This window comes from Cygnus olor, assembly GCF_009769625.2.
Source record: "Cygnus olor isolate bCygOlo1 chromosome W unlocalized genomic scaffold, bCygOlo1.pri.v2 SUPER_W2, whole genome shotgun sequence".
Lineage (NCBI taxonomy): Eukaryota > Metazoa > Chordata > Aves > Anseriformes > Anatidae > Cygnus > Cygnus olor.
The window spans coordinates 180,853-195,349 of NW_024429073.1; the positions used below are offsets into that span (position 1 = coordinate 180,853).

The following is a 14,497-nucleotide window of genomic DNA, read 5'->3' on the forward strand; positions in this document are numbered from 1 at the left end:
TGCAACTCGTCGTGTAGGACTCCATACAGCAGCTTTCCATCTCCGATGCTTTCCCACAATACGACAGGACCCATCAGTGAACAGGGCATATTTCTTCTCATTTTCTGGTAGCTTGTTGTACAGTGGGGCTTCTTCAGCACGGACCACCTCCTCCTCTGATGATATCCCAAAGTACTTGCCTTCTGGCCAGTCCATAATCACTTCCAGGATTCCTGGGCGACTGGGGTTTCCTATTCGAGCCCGCTGAGTAATCAGTGCAACCCACTTGCTCCATGTAGCATCAGTTGCATGATGTGTAGAGGGGACCCTTCCTTTGAACATCCAACCCAGTACCGGCAGTCGGGGTGCCAGGAGGAGCTGCGCTTCAGTACCGACCACTTCCGAAGCAGATCGAACTCCCTCATATGCTGCCAATATCTCCTTTTCGGTTGGAGTATAGCGGGCCTCAGATCCTCTGTATCCCCGACTCCAAAACCCCAGGGGTCGACCTCGAGTTTCCCCAGGTTCTTTCTGCCAGAGGCTCCAGGTGGGACCATTCTCCCCGGCTGCGGTGTAGAGCACATTCTTTACATCTGGTCCTGTTCGGACTGGCCCAAGGGCTACTGCATGAACTATTTCCTGTTTAATTTGTTCAAAGGCTTGTCGTTGCTCAGGGCCCCATTCAAAAGCATTCTTCTTACGAGTTACTTGGTAGAGCGGGTTTACAATCAGACTGTAATTTGGAATATGCATTCTCCAAAACCCCACGACACCTAGGAAAGTTTGTGTTTCCTTTTTCCTAGTTGGTGGAGACATAGCTGTTATTTTGTTGATCACATCCATTGGGATTTGACGACGTCCATCTTGCCATTTTATTCCTAAAAACTGGATCTCTCGTGAAGGTCCTTTAACTTTATTTTGTTTTATGGCAAAACCGGCCTTCAGAAGGATTTGGACTATTTTCTTCCCTTTCTCGAAAACTTCCTCTGCAGTGTCACCCCACACAATGATGTCATCGATGTACTGCAGGTGTTCAGGAGCCTCCCCCTGCTCCAGCGCAGACTGGATCAGTCCATGGCAAATGGTAGGGCTATGTTTCCACCCCTGGGGCAGCCGATTCCAAGTATATTGGACTCCCCTCCAAGTGAAAGCAAACTGTGGCCTGCACTCTGCTGCTAGAGGGATGGAGAAAAATGCATTAGCAATATCAATTGTGGCATACCACTTGGCTGCCTTTGATTCCAGTTCGTACTGGAGTTCTTGCATGTCCGGCACTGCAGCACTCAGCGGTGGCGTGACTTCATTCAGGCCACGATAGTCCACTGTTAGTCTCCACTCACCATTAGACTTTCGCACTGGCCATATGGGACTATTAAAAGGTGAATGGGTCTTGCTGATCACTCCTTGGCTCTCCAGTTGACGAAGTAGCTCGTGGATGGGAATCAGGGAGTCTCGGTTGGTGCGATATTGCCGCCGGTGCACAGTTGTGGTAGCGATTGGCACTTGCTGTTCTTCAACCCTCAGCAAGCCCACAACAGAAGGGTCCTCTGAGAGGCCGGGCAAGGTAGACAACTGTTTAATGTCCTCTGTCTCTAAGGCAGCTATGCCAAAAGCCCAGCGGAACCCTTTTGGGTCCTTGAAATATCCTCTTCTAAGATAGTCTATGCCAAGGATGCACGGAGCATCCGGGCCAGTCACAATACGGTGCTTTTGCCACTCATTTCCGGTTAGACTCACTTCAGCTTCCAACACAGTTAACTGCTGGGATCCCCCTGTCACCCCATAAATACAGATGGGCTCTGGCCCTTTACAGCTTGATGGCATTAGAGTACATTGGGCACCGGTGTCTACTAGAGCCTTATACTTCCGTGCGTCAGACGTGCCAGGCCATCGAATCCACACAGTCCAATAAACTCGGTTGTCCCTTTCCTCCCCCTGGCTGGAGGCAGGGCCCCTCTAGTCCTGGTCAGAATCTTCGTTTCTGTGTTTAAAAGACTGCCTGCTAGAAGTTGGAGCAGCAAACTTTTCAGAGAACCCCTTTCTCCCGATTGTTTTCTTTTGCAACTCACGTACCCGTGCCTCTAGGGTCTCAGTAGATTTTCCATCCCATTTTCTCATGTCCTCTCCATGGTCACGTAGGTAAAACCACAGGGTGGCGCGGGGTGTGTACCCACCATATTGTCTTCTTTGCACGGATGCACGTTTACCCCTAATAGCCGAGACGCTGGTTTGTACAGGTGGGGAAGAAAATACACTCTCTTTAAGTTGGTGGACCTCTTCAAAAAGTTTCTCCAAAGTATTCTCTTTTAGTTGGTGGCCACTGGTTTGTTCAGGTGGGGGGGAAGATAAATTCTCTTTAAGTTGGTGGAACTCTTCAGAGAGTTTCTCCACAGCCGAGACGCAGGCCTGTAGGGAAGAGGAGAGATTTCCTTCGTACTCCCGGAGTTGTTTAGCCATGTCACCCACTGTGGGATCTTCACCGTTTTTCCAGGTTATTATTGCCAATGTGCTGGCCCATGTTGATGGTGCATTCCGTACAAACTTCCGCCACATGGGTCGAGTACACTCGACTTCATCTGGATCTGTGGATGTTTGTGCATCGTCTAAGTCCTTATAAATTACTTCCCGTACGGCTAATTCCCTCAGGTACTGAATTCCCTTCTCCATGGTGGTCCACTTGACTGGTACACATACAAGTTCTTCCTTGTAGGGATACCTTCCCTTCACAGCTAACAGGAGACGCCTCCAGAGGCTGTGAGATCGTGCTCCATCTCCAATTGCTTTGTCAATGCTTGCATCTCTAGCAAGGGATCCCAACCGCTTGGCTTCCCTGCCCTCTAATTTCACACCATTGGCTCCAGTGTCCCAGCACCGGAGCAGCCAGGTGACAAGCTGTTCACCTATACAGCGACCAAAATCTTTTCGCACATCTCGTAGCTCACGCTGGTATAGGGTTCGGGTAGTTACTGTTGATTTTTCGACATCCTCATCCTCATCTTCATCCTCCTGCACACTTGATGGCCCAGCCTCGTCTTCTCCAGACCCAGACTTAGCAGAAGACTTTCTGCGTTCTAAACGACCTGAGTCTCTATACCATTTTTTCACCTTTTCTACAGGGGCAACTTGCACTGCTACAGCTCGCCTCTCCGACCCAGCCACAGGGTCTGCCACAGGGGTTGGAATACCCTCTGCAGGGGCAACTTGCACTGCTACAGTTCGTTTCTCCGACCCAGCCACAGGGTCTGCCACAGGGGTTGGAGTACCCTCTGCAGGGGCAACTTGCACTGCTACAGTTCGTTTCTCTGACCCAGCCACAGGAGTGGGAACGGCTGCGGGAGCTGGAACGGCTGTGGGAGCTGGAGCCGGGACGGCTGCAGGAGCTGGAACGGCTGTGGGAGCCGGAACGGCTGCGGGAGCTGGAGCCGGGACGGCTGCGGGAGCTGGAACGGCTGTGGGAGCCGGAACGGCTGCGGGAGCTGGAGCCGGGACGGCTGCAGGAGCTGGAACGGCTGTGGGAGCCGGAACGGCTGCGGGAGCTGGAGCCGGGACGGCTGCGGGAGCTGGAACGGCTGCGGGAGCTGGAGCCGGGACGGCTGCAGGAGCTGGATCCGGGACGGCTGCGGGAGCTGGAACGGCTGCGGGAGCTGGAGCCGGAACGGCTGCAGGAGCCCGGACTGGAACGGCCGCAGGGTCTGTCACTAGGTTGATAGTAGCATCAATTGCAGCTCGATAGGCACAAGCCAGACCCCAGCACGCCACAGTGATTTGTGTCACTTTGGAACTGCCAGAGTCATGACACCTTTTTTTCAAGCATTCTACCAGTTTTTTAGGATTTTGCAGTTGTTCAGGGGTGAATGTCCAAAACACTGGAGGTGCCCACTGCTCTAGAAACCTGCCCATAGCCTCCCACACTCCCTGCCACTCGCAAATATCCCGCCTCAAGACAGATCTCCGGATGAGATTCCTAAGTAGTTGTTTAACCTTAAACAAAACCTGAAGCGCATTCAGGAGACATAACAACAAGAACATGCTGGTCTGAGTATCCCAAGGATATTCAACATCTTGGAGAGCTACCGTAACTAGCTCGGGGGATAAGAGGGTGGTGAAGGAGGAAGGGAGAGTGAACAGGTAGGAAAAAATATCTTCCCCTGTCCCCTCCAGAGACTGGCTCCCTGATGAAAAAAGGCAATAGGTGTAATTGCTAATAGTTTCTGAGATATGGTTTCCGAAGTATAGAGTCGACGACAGTGCTGAGTACAAATACCAGGTTAGAGTCATGACCAGAAATTTCATCATTTCATAAGCCATCGTTACACCACACAGTACCATAACAATCTTAAACCAGGGCCCGGAAAGGATAAACAGCACGACAGGGAGCACATACAGAAAGTAACTTGCTATAAAACTCAATTTGGGAAACAGGCACAGCAGACTTGAGATTAAGGCAATCAACATTGTGACTAGCAACTATTAAGCAGGTCGAATACTTATACCAATTTTAGTTTAACACACTCTGGTCAAATCTGTCGATATCTCAACCCTTCGAGCCCCACGTTGGGCGCCAAATGGACTGTTGTGGTTTAGCCCGGCTGGCAGTCAAACACCACACAGCCGTTCGCTCACCCTCCCCCCTCCCTCTCCGGGATGGGGGAGAGAAACGGGAAAGTGAAGTCTGTGAGTTGAGGTAAAGACAGTTTATTAAGACAGGGAAAAGAATAACAACAACAATAATAATAATAATAGTATTAATAGTAATAATGTGTACGAAATAAGTGATGCACAATGCAATTGCTCACCACCCGTTGACCGATGCCCAGCCTATCCCCGAGCAGCCGGCCCCCCCCTCCACCCCGGCTAGCCACCCCTATATATTGTTCAGCATGATGTCAGATGGTATGGAATACCCCTTTGGCCAGTTTGGGTCAGCTGTCCTGGGTCTGTCCCCTCCCAGCTCCTGCTGCATCCCTAGCCTGCTCGCTAGCAGGACAGAGAGAGGCTGAAAAGTCCTTGGCTTGGTGTAAGCACTGCTCTACAACAATTAAAACATCAGCATGTTATCAGCGCTCTTCTCATTCTAATCCAAAACATAGCACCCTGCCAGCTACTAGGAGGAAAATTAACTCTGTCCTAACTGAAACCAGGACAGGGAGGAATAACCCCAAGCACCGGTACAGGCTGGGGGGTGACCTGCTGGAGAGCAGCTCTGCAGAGAGAGACCTGGGAGTCCTGGTGGACAGCAGGCTGACCATGAGTCAGCAATGTGCCCTTGTGGCCAAGAAGGCCAATGGTATCCTGGGCTGCATTTGGAAGAGTGTTGCCAGGAGATCAAGGAAGGTGATTCTCCCCCTCTACTCAGCCCTGGTGAGGCCTCACCTGGAGTACCGTCTCCAATTCTGGGCTCCCCAGTACAAGAGGGACGTGGAACTACTGGAGTGAGTCCAGGGGAGGGCTACGAAGATGATTAGAGGACTGGAGCACCTGTCATACGAGGACAGGCTGAAAGAACTGCGCCTGTTTAGCCTGGAAAAGAGAAGACTGAGGGGAGACTTCATCAACGTGTATAAATATCTGAGGGGAGGGTGTCGAGAGGATGGAGCCAGTCTCTTTTCAGTTGTGCCCAGTGAGAGGACGAGAGGCAATGGGCACAAACGGAAGCACAGGAGGTTCTGGCTGAATATGAGGAGGCACTTCTTTACTTTGAGGGTGACAGAGCACTGAAACAGGTTGCCCAGAGAGGTTGTAGAGTCTCCTTCTCTGGAAATATTCAAAACCCACCTTGATGCCATCCTGCACAGTATTCTCTACGTGATCCTGCTTGGCAGGGGAGTTGGACTAGATGATCTTCAGAGGTTCCTTCCAACCTTGGCCATTCTGTGATTCTGTGATTTTGAGTCGAATGGTACTTAATAATAAGCTGACAAAATACTAGACAACCTTTTCTTTAGTGAGACTGCATGCTTTTCAGTTTAAGCAATACTGTTATTCTACATTTTCACCTTTTTGTTGGACTCATGAAGGCTGGAAGTGCAATGCTTAATGGGGATTGCTGAAAATCCTGTCAACCAGCCCTGACTGTTTGCTTTTCCCCAAAGGTGAGCATCTGCTTGGAATGCAATAGCAGCAAATTACGTGGATTGAAACGAAAATGGATCCGCTGCTCAGCACAAGCAACAGTCCTGCATCTAAAGAAGTTCATTGCTAAAAAACTTAACCTTTCTTCTTTTAATGAGGTAATTGTTTTAATGTTTTAATGTTTAAACATGATTTTGTAAATGAAAATCTTATGGATTATTTTCAAAACAGTGTATTTCTTTCCAATTAGATTTTCAAAAAACAAAAGCATACTGTATTTCCTGATAAAAAGGAACAGAAAATGGCTATTTAAATTGATGAGCTTAATGCAGAGAAATAGTTTTTTTTCACACACACACACCCTTTAATTTAGGAATGCTGGTCATCTTCCCTTTTATTCCTCTCCCCCAATACAATGAAAATGTAGCTCTTACTGATTGTTGGCTTTATACAGAGTTGGCAGTGCAGCTCTGTGTGTTGTTCCATGACCAGTTTTAAAATATACCAAAAGGCTTGGTTATGTGTTTCCACCTGTGTTCTGCAAGATGCTTTGGTGGCCTTAAATGAAGGGATACGCTGCTTCACCTGAGAATTTTCACTCAGTGCAGAGAATAGATGATAACACTTGGGGACTACTGAAAGACTGATTTAATGGAAAGCAGCATATATACTTTCTTCTGCTTTTCTGCTCTGAGTGAAACTCAGCTGGTGCTGCCTACTCTGAGCAGAAGGGCAGTAGATAACTATTTTACCTTGTCCTGGTTTCAGTTAGGATAGAGTTAATTGTTGTGATTTAACCTGGCTGGCAGCTAAGCACCACACAGCTATTCGCTCACCCTCCCCCCTCCCTCTCCGGGATGGGGGAGAGAAACGGGAAAGTGAAGCCTGTGGGTTGAGATAAAGACAGTTTATTAAGACAGGAAAATAATAATAACTATAATTATAATTATAATAGTACTACTAATAATAATGTATACAGAACAAGTGATGCACAATGCAATTGCTCACCACCCGCTGACCGATGTCCAGCCTATCCCCGAACAATCGGCCCCCCCTCCACCCCGGCTAGCCACCCCTATATATTGTTCAGCATGACGTCAGATGGTATGGAATACCCCTTTGGCCAGTTTGGGTCAGCTGTCCTGGCTCTGTCCCCTCCCAGCTCCTGCTGCATCCCTAGCCTGCTCGCTACCAGGACAGAGAGAGGCTGAAAAGTCCTTGGCTTGGTGTAAGCACTGCTCTACAACAATTAAAACATCAGCATGTTATCAGCGCTCTTCTCCTCCTAATCCAAAACATAGCACCCTACCAGCTACTAGGAGGAAAATTAACTCTATCCTAACTGAAACCAGGACAACCTTTTCCCTGCAGGGAGTACATAATCAGACTGTTCCTCAAAGAAATCTTGGTAAGGGAAGAAAGAAGCATTTCTATCCTCTGCAAGTTCTGCCATTTCAGGTTCTAAAACTAGAACACATAATGGCAGGCATGTCAAAACTCAGCCTCTGTTCCTCCCTTTGTTGGTATTAGTCACAGTCCCTTACATTCAGTTTGACTCTCAAACTTCCATCTCTCAGTCTTGAAAACTTCTAAAGATGGTGATGCCATGACCTCTTTGGACAACTTGTTCTGGTGATTAATTATCCTCGTATTGATTTTTTTTTCTTATATCCATTCAGAACTTCTTTTTTTTCCATTGATGACCATTGTCTCTCATTCTCCCACCATGTACCTCAGCAAAGACCCTAGCTCTATCTTCTCTATAGGCTTTTCTTAGGTATTGGAAGTCTGTAACTAGGTTCCCTTTAAGCTTTCTCTTTTCCAAGCTAAACAAGCCCAGTTCCCTCAACCTCTCCTCATAGGACCTGTGTTCAAGCACCCTGACCATCTTGGTGACCCTCCGCTGAACTTGCTAAAGTTTATCAACATTTTTCTTGTACTGGAGGGGCCAAAACTGGATGCAGCATTCCATATGTGGTCTAATAAGTGCTGAGTAAAGGGGAATAATCACCTCCCTCAGTCTGCTGGCTCTGCTTCTGTTGATACAGCCCAGGATGCTGTTAGTCTTCATCACTGCAAGAACATACTGCTGACTCATGTTCAGCTTGCTGTCAACCAGAACCCCCAGGTCCTTTTCAGCAGAGCTGCTGCCCAGCTTGTACCATCTCATGACTTTGCTAGTGTTCTTGTTGATTTTTATGAGGTTCTTGTCAGCCCATCCCTCTAGTCTGTTTAGGTCTCCCTGAACGGCAGCAGCTTCCTCAATTATGTCAGCTGCTCTCCCCCAGTATGGTGTCATCCACAAGCTTGATAAGATGGATTCTGTCTTCTCTTCCAGATCACTGATAAGGACATTCAACAGGACAGGTCCCAGGATAGACCCCTGCAATACTCCGCATGTCACTGTTCTCTGTGTAGAGTACAACCCATTAACCACTGCCCTCTGAGCCCAACGATCCACCCATTTTTTCACCCATCAGGAAGTCCACCCATCCAGATCATGTCCCAATTTGGATCCAAGGATGCTGTGCAAGATGGCGCTGAAAGCCTTGCTTCCGTCAAGGTGGACAGCATCCACCGTTCTCTACTGATCCATGGATCTAGTTATTTCATTAAAGAAGACAATCAGGTTGGTCAAGCATGATTTTTCCCTTGGTGACTGGAAATAGCCAGCACCTTCACCTTTATGTGCCCAGAAATGGCTTCCAAGATGACTCTCTCAGAGATCACCAAAGTGAGGCTGACTGGTCTCTAGTTCCCTAGTCCTTAATGCCATTTTTAAAGATGGGTGCAACATTTCTCAAGTCATTGGATACCTTCCCTGATCTCCATGACCTTTCACTGATGATAGTGTGGCCTTGCAATTACATCAGCCAACTCTTGCGGCACCCTTGGATGCATCCGATCTGGACTACTATGGGTTGAGATTTCTCAACAGATCCCTGGCTCAGTCCTCCTCTACTACTGGTACTTCCTCTCCTCCTTGAAACCTGTCTCTAGGCACAAAGAAATGGGAGACCTTGTTCGTGAAAACCAAGGCAAAGAAGGAACTGAGTACACTGTCACTAAATTGTCTAGCCCATGCAGCAATGGGCCCACTTTTTTCTTGTTTATTCTTTTATTGGTAACATAGCAGTAGAAGTTCTTGTTGCGTTTAATGTCCCTTGCCAGTTTCAATTCCAGATGAGCTTTCCCCAAACCATCTCTGTATACCTGGGCAATGTTTCTATATTCCTCCTATGTAGCCTGTTCTCATTTCCACTTCCTGTATACGTTCTTTTTGCATTGGAGTTCAGTCATGAGCTTCCTGTTGAGTCAAACTGATCTCCTGACACATCTACTCATTTTGCTGAGTATTGGGATGAACAGTTCTTGTGGTTGGAGGAGGTTGTCTTTAAAGACCTGTCATCTCTTGAGCTTCTTTGCACTTCAGAGCTGTCTCCCATGGGATCCCACCCACCAGCTCCCTGAAAAGCAAAAATCTGCTCTCCTGAAGCCTGGGATCTGTACTCTGCTACTTGATTTCCTCACTCCCTTCAGAATCTTGAATTTCACTATTTCATAGTTGCTACAGCCAAGACTGCCATCGATTATCATGTCCCCAGAAAGTTCTTCCTTTTTGGTGAGTAGTAGATCCAGCTGCATGTCACCCCTGGTTGGCCCATCTAGCATCTGTGTTAGCCTCCAATACCTTTCAGAAACCTGGATTGCTTTCTTACCAATTACACTATTGCTTTTGTGTTTAAGCTTACTATTCCACTGCAGCAATCCCTGTTTTTACAACCTACCTGGCTCTTATTGAAATGCAAGAATGTTCATGTATTTGAGTTTCAGGAGTCTTTCCCCCTTAAAGGGCACACAGCATTTTTGTGGAAACAGTGTATTGGTATGTCCAGTGAAAAATATGTTTTGAGGAGGAAAGCTATAAGAATGTGGACACTTGGTTGAATGCTATAGACAAATCCTGATTTGAGTCTGTCAGCTAAGCCATGTTAATGGACTGCATGCACATTCTTAGCTTTCTCAGGTTGTGGTAAAGTGTCACTTTCATGGTGACTTACCCTTTCAGTATGTCACCTTGCAGTTCAAGTAAGATAAGATCATGTGCATGATCATCTATTGAAATTCAGCTGATGGCTGGTCACATGATTTCACATTTGCTCATATATCCATACCCTCGCTGTTTCCAATATCAAGATCTTTCAAAGCTGACATAGAAAAGTAAAAACAACTATAAAGTCTCTGTAAAAGAAACAAAAACCCCACTGATGTCTAAGGGGGAATAGCCTTTTTAAAAATGTATCTTCAAAGTAGAAAGTCACTTCCTGGGCACTGTGTAAGCAATTTTCATAGCATGTCAAAGGACAAAGCTGTCTTTACATGAGAATTGAGTTCTGTTTCTTTGATCTTTTTATTGGGCCTTGTATGAAGTGTATTGTTTCAAGGCCATGTTCTGTGTATCAGTGAATTAATTATTTCTTCTTTTTTTGTCAGCTGGATATATTATGCAATGAAGAGATTCTTGGCAAGGACCACACACTCAAGTTTGTAGTTGTTACTAGATGGAGATTTAAGGTATGACACAACTGCTTTTCAGCAAAATTTTCATGTTCCATATAAATCGTTAGCTGACTAAAGAACAAAGTTCATAAAACATATCCCACAGGTCTATACTGCAATAACTTCAAAATGGTTAAAACATATTTTTAAAAATGTCTAATAAACTACCTTTAAAAGTAGGTATTTTTCTTGGTTTGAAAGAGAAAAAGGAGGAAAATTTTAAAATATGCCACTAAGGAAAAGGGGAAGTTAATGGCAGATGTCAAGTTGATAATAATTAAAAAATTATAAGGTAAAGGAGGCTGAAGCCATTGAGAAGGGAATTTTTCTCAGCCATGTAAATCATATACAACTAATATTTGTGTAGGTTGTGAAACTGGTTACAATGCAGAAGAGACAAATATTTAGTATATTTGTACCCTGTAGTTTGGTAGAGAGAGGCTGAATATACTCATTAAAGGATGAGGATGAATTAAATTTACTCCCCACTTTAAGTTCAAGAGACTTGTATCAACATTTAGTAGGCTGGGGAAGGCAGTTGGGTGGGTCTCTGGGTTACCGATGTTAGTATCTTTAAACAAAATAAAACCAAAACCCTGCACAATGAAACAGAACTGAATAGCAATGATGGGGCATTCATACTGAGGGATTTATACTGGATTCATACTGTGTATTCATATTCATACATACATATTCATGAGGATTAATACTGTGCATTCATGTGATTTATACCCACACAAATAAAATGGGTTTAAGTATCATGAAATGTCAAGTTGAATATCTAGGCTACAAGTCACACCCAGATGTGTCTGTGGTTTGGGAGAGAGAACCTATATAGAATAATAGGTTCATAGAATAGTTTGGGTTGAAAGGGACCTTAAAAATCATCTAGTTCTAACCCCCCTGCCATGGGCAGGGACACCTACTAGACAAGGTTGCTCAAAGCCCCATCCAACCACTTCCAGGAATCCACAGCTTCTGTGGGCAATCTGTTCCAGTGCCTCACCTCCTTCAGAGTAAAGACTTTCATCCTAATATCTACTCTAAATCTACCCTCTTGTAGTTTAAAGTCATCCCCCCCCTTGTCCTATCACTACACTCCCTGATAAAGAGTCCCTCCCCAGCTTTCTTGTAGGTCCCCTTTAGGTACTGGAAGGCTTCTGTGAGGTCTCCCTGGAGCCTTCTCTTCTCTAGGCTGAAGAACCCCAAATCTCTCAGCCTGTCTTTGTAGGAGAGGTGTTCCAGCCCTCTGAGCATCCTCGTGGCCCTCCTCTGGACATGCTCCAACAGGCCCATGTCCTTCTTATGTTAGGGGCTCCAGAGCTGAATGCAGTACTCTGGGTGGGGATCACAAGATCAGAGTAGAGGGGGAGCATAATCTCCCTCAACCTGCTGTCCGCACTATTTTTGATGCAGCCCAGAATATGGTTAGCAATGTGCTGGCTCACGTTGAGCTTCTCATCAACCAACACCCCCAGGTCTTTCTCCTCATGGCTGCTCTCAGTCCATTCTCTGCCCATCCTGTATTTATGCTTGGGATTGCCCCAACACAGGTGCAGGACCTTGTACTTGGCCTAGTTGAACTTCTTGAGGTTTGTACCTCATGAGTTGGAACTTTGAAGAGGGGTTAGTGTTCATAATGAATATGCAACACAAGCTTCCTAATATTTTTGGATGCATAAATAGAAGGAATGACTGAGAATAGGTAGGCAATTTTTATCCATGTATGAGGAAATAATTGATTTCAGATTAGGAAATAGAGGATATGAGACTTAGGTCAGTTATGACATATTCATGAATGACCTGGAAAAGAGGTGAAATAGTGAGGTGACACTGGCACCAATAAAGTTATTCAAGACAGTAAAGATAAATGTTAGTGATGAAAGGTTGCAGAAGACCTTTATAGTACTGGATGACCAGGTGATAAAATGGCTCCTGAAGTTCAGTAAGGGTAAATATAGAGATGCATGCTGGGCAAAACATGTATCTGAACTTTATACATAAAAATGGTGGGCTCTGAATTGACTGACATCAAACAGTAATCAGGCTTTGGGGTTAGACAAAGATATTGGCTCAGTAATGGTCCAAGAAAAACACAGAAGAAATGCTAGAAATTATTAGGAAAAGAATAGAGAGTTAAACAAGAGCACTGCTGTGCCTCTGTATAAATCCACTATTTACCTGTATCATGTACAGTCGTGAGTGGCATGGAAAAAGGAACAACTATAAACTGTCTTATTCTGTGAAAGAGATGAAGGGTGGCAAGTGAAACTAGTAGGTATGAAGTTTAGAATGAACAAAGAAAAGCAATTTTTTTGTAAATTCTGTTTACCCTGATGGGGGATTGAGTTGGGGGAAACAAAGATCACAACCAATATTCATTAATAACAGAATTTATAAAGCTGTTATTAATAGAATCAAACTATTATTAATAGCAGATAACTCATTTATTCCCTCACACGCTCGTAGTTACCCAGTTGGAAAAACAGCAGGGAGACCAACTCCAGCTGTGTATTCAGAAGCAGAGGGTCATACTGACATGCCAGTGGCTTCTAAGTAGGTGTTCAAACAGTCCTTTATGACACAACTCTCCACGTTCATACCTAAGTTAAACAGTATTGTCAATTTTCATTCATAGTTTACATAATCACAGAATATTTCATTAACTGTATAATAATTATAAGCATAAACATTTTGATTCTATAGTATTTTATGATTATCACAATTAATAAAACTATACATTCAAATGTGATTAATCATACAATGGGGGGGTCTTAAGAGATATACAAATATTTCCTTCAGCCTTATCCCTTAAAACGTTTTCCCCAATATCTCCCCATAACATATTGGTAATGTTGAAATGTTTCTCATTCCTCATATAATTGTTTAGTTAGCCAATATGTTCTCTTTTATCATGAGTAAGATTACATTTACAGTAGATCTTTCCCAATTCTATTATACATGTACATTTTACAATATCTTGTTAGGTATCCTAATAGTCACATAATGTAGCCCTGGTACACGAATAGTGATATTCCTGGTCACTACTGAAAAAGTGAACATGATTGTAATGATCAAACCAGTTTCACCTAGCTTTCACTGTTGATATTAGTGGCTTGATCTGATCCAAAGTTCTCAGCTAGCCTTGCCCTAATTTTGCCCTTCTTATCTTCTTGCAGGCTCTCTCATAACTTAGTGATTTTCTCAGAAATGTGTCCCCAGGCTAGGCAGCTGTGTAGTATCAGAGCTGGGCTTTGGATCCTTGGGATGCAGGCGACTAAACAGTTGGGGGGGAGAAGGAGAAATAGCAGGGGGGAATTACACAGAGCTGTTCACATTCATTACATTCATGTATACACTTCTACCATTCTCTTTCTTCTTTTGCTCTTACAGAAATGCTAGGTTTAGTGGTTAAGTTCTGATTATTAGATATAAGTAACGTCCAAAACAGGTCAGGTCCAAGATCAAGACAGAAAGTTAGGCCACGGGTCAGGATCTATGAGGGCATGTGATCAGCAACAGCTGTGGAGATCAATACTCCCACAACACAGCTCAGACAAGAAGTGAAGGCTCAAGTCTGAGATGGACAGATGAGGGGAGGCCCCCAGGTGATGTTGTTCAGGTCCATTAAGGCCTATTAGTGCCCTGAGAGTCCTGACATATTTGCCATTGCCTTCATCTATTTGATATGTTACAGGACTCATCCTATCTAATATATAATTGGACCCCTTCTATTTCAGCTCTAAAGCATGTTCCTTTTTATCCAGTTTCAAATACATCACTTGGTCCCCTTTTCTATAGGATATACATGAATTCAATTCTTCCTTTCTCATTTTCCATATTTTTCTTGTTTTACTTCCAAGTGAGACTTGATTTCTTCTTCATC

At 44.9% G+C, this 14,497-nt stretch overlaps 1 protein-coding gene across 4 annotated transcripts in view; it reads left to right on the top strand.

Annotated features, from left to right (window-relative positions):
• The window catches only part of LOC121062913 (polycomb group RING finger protein 3-like), a 144,155-nt gene that overhangs the window by 103,753 nt on the left and 25,905 nt on the right, over positions 1-14,497 (top strand). For 2 of the 4 annotated variants that reach the window (XM_040543211.1, XM_040543212.1), the window contains 2 exons: positions 6,072-6,209; positions 10,546-10,626. In XM_040543211.1, coding sequence (XP_040399145.1) covers positions 6,072-6,209; positions 10,546-10,626 — 219 coding nt within the window. The remainder of the gene's footprint in view (positions 1-6,071; positions 6,210-10,545; positions 10,627-14,497) is intronic. The other 2 variants (XM_040543213.1, XM_040543214.1) reach the window with 1 other exon arrangement.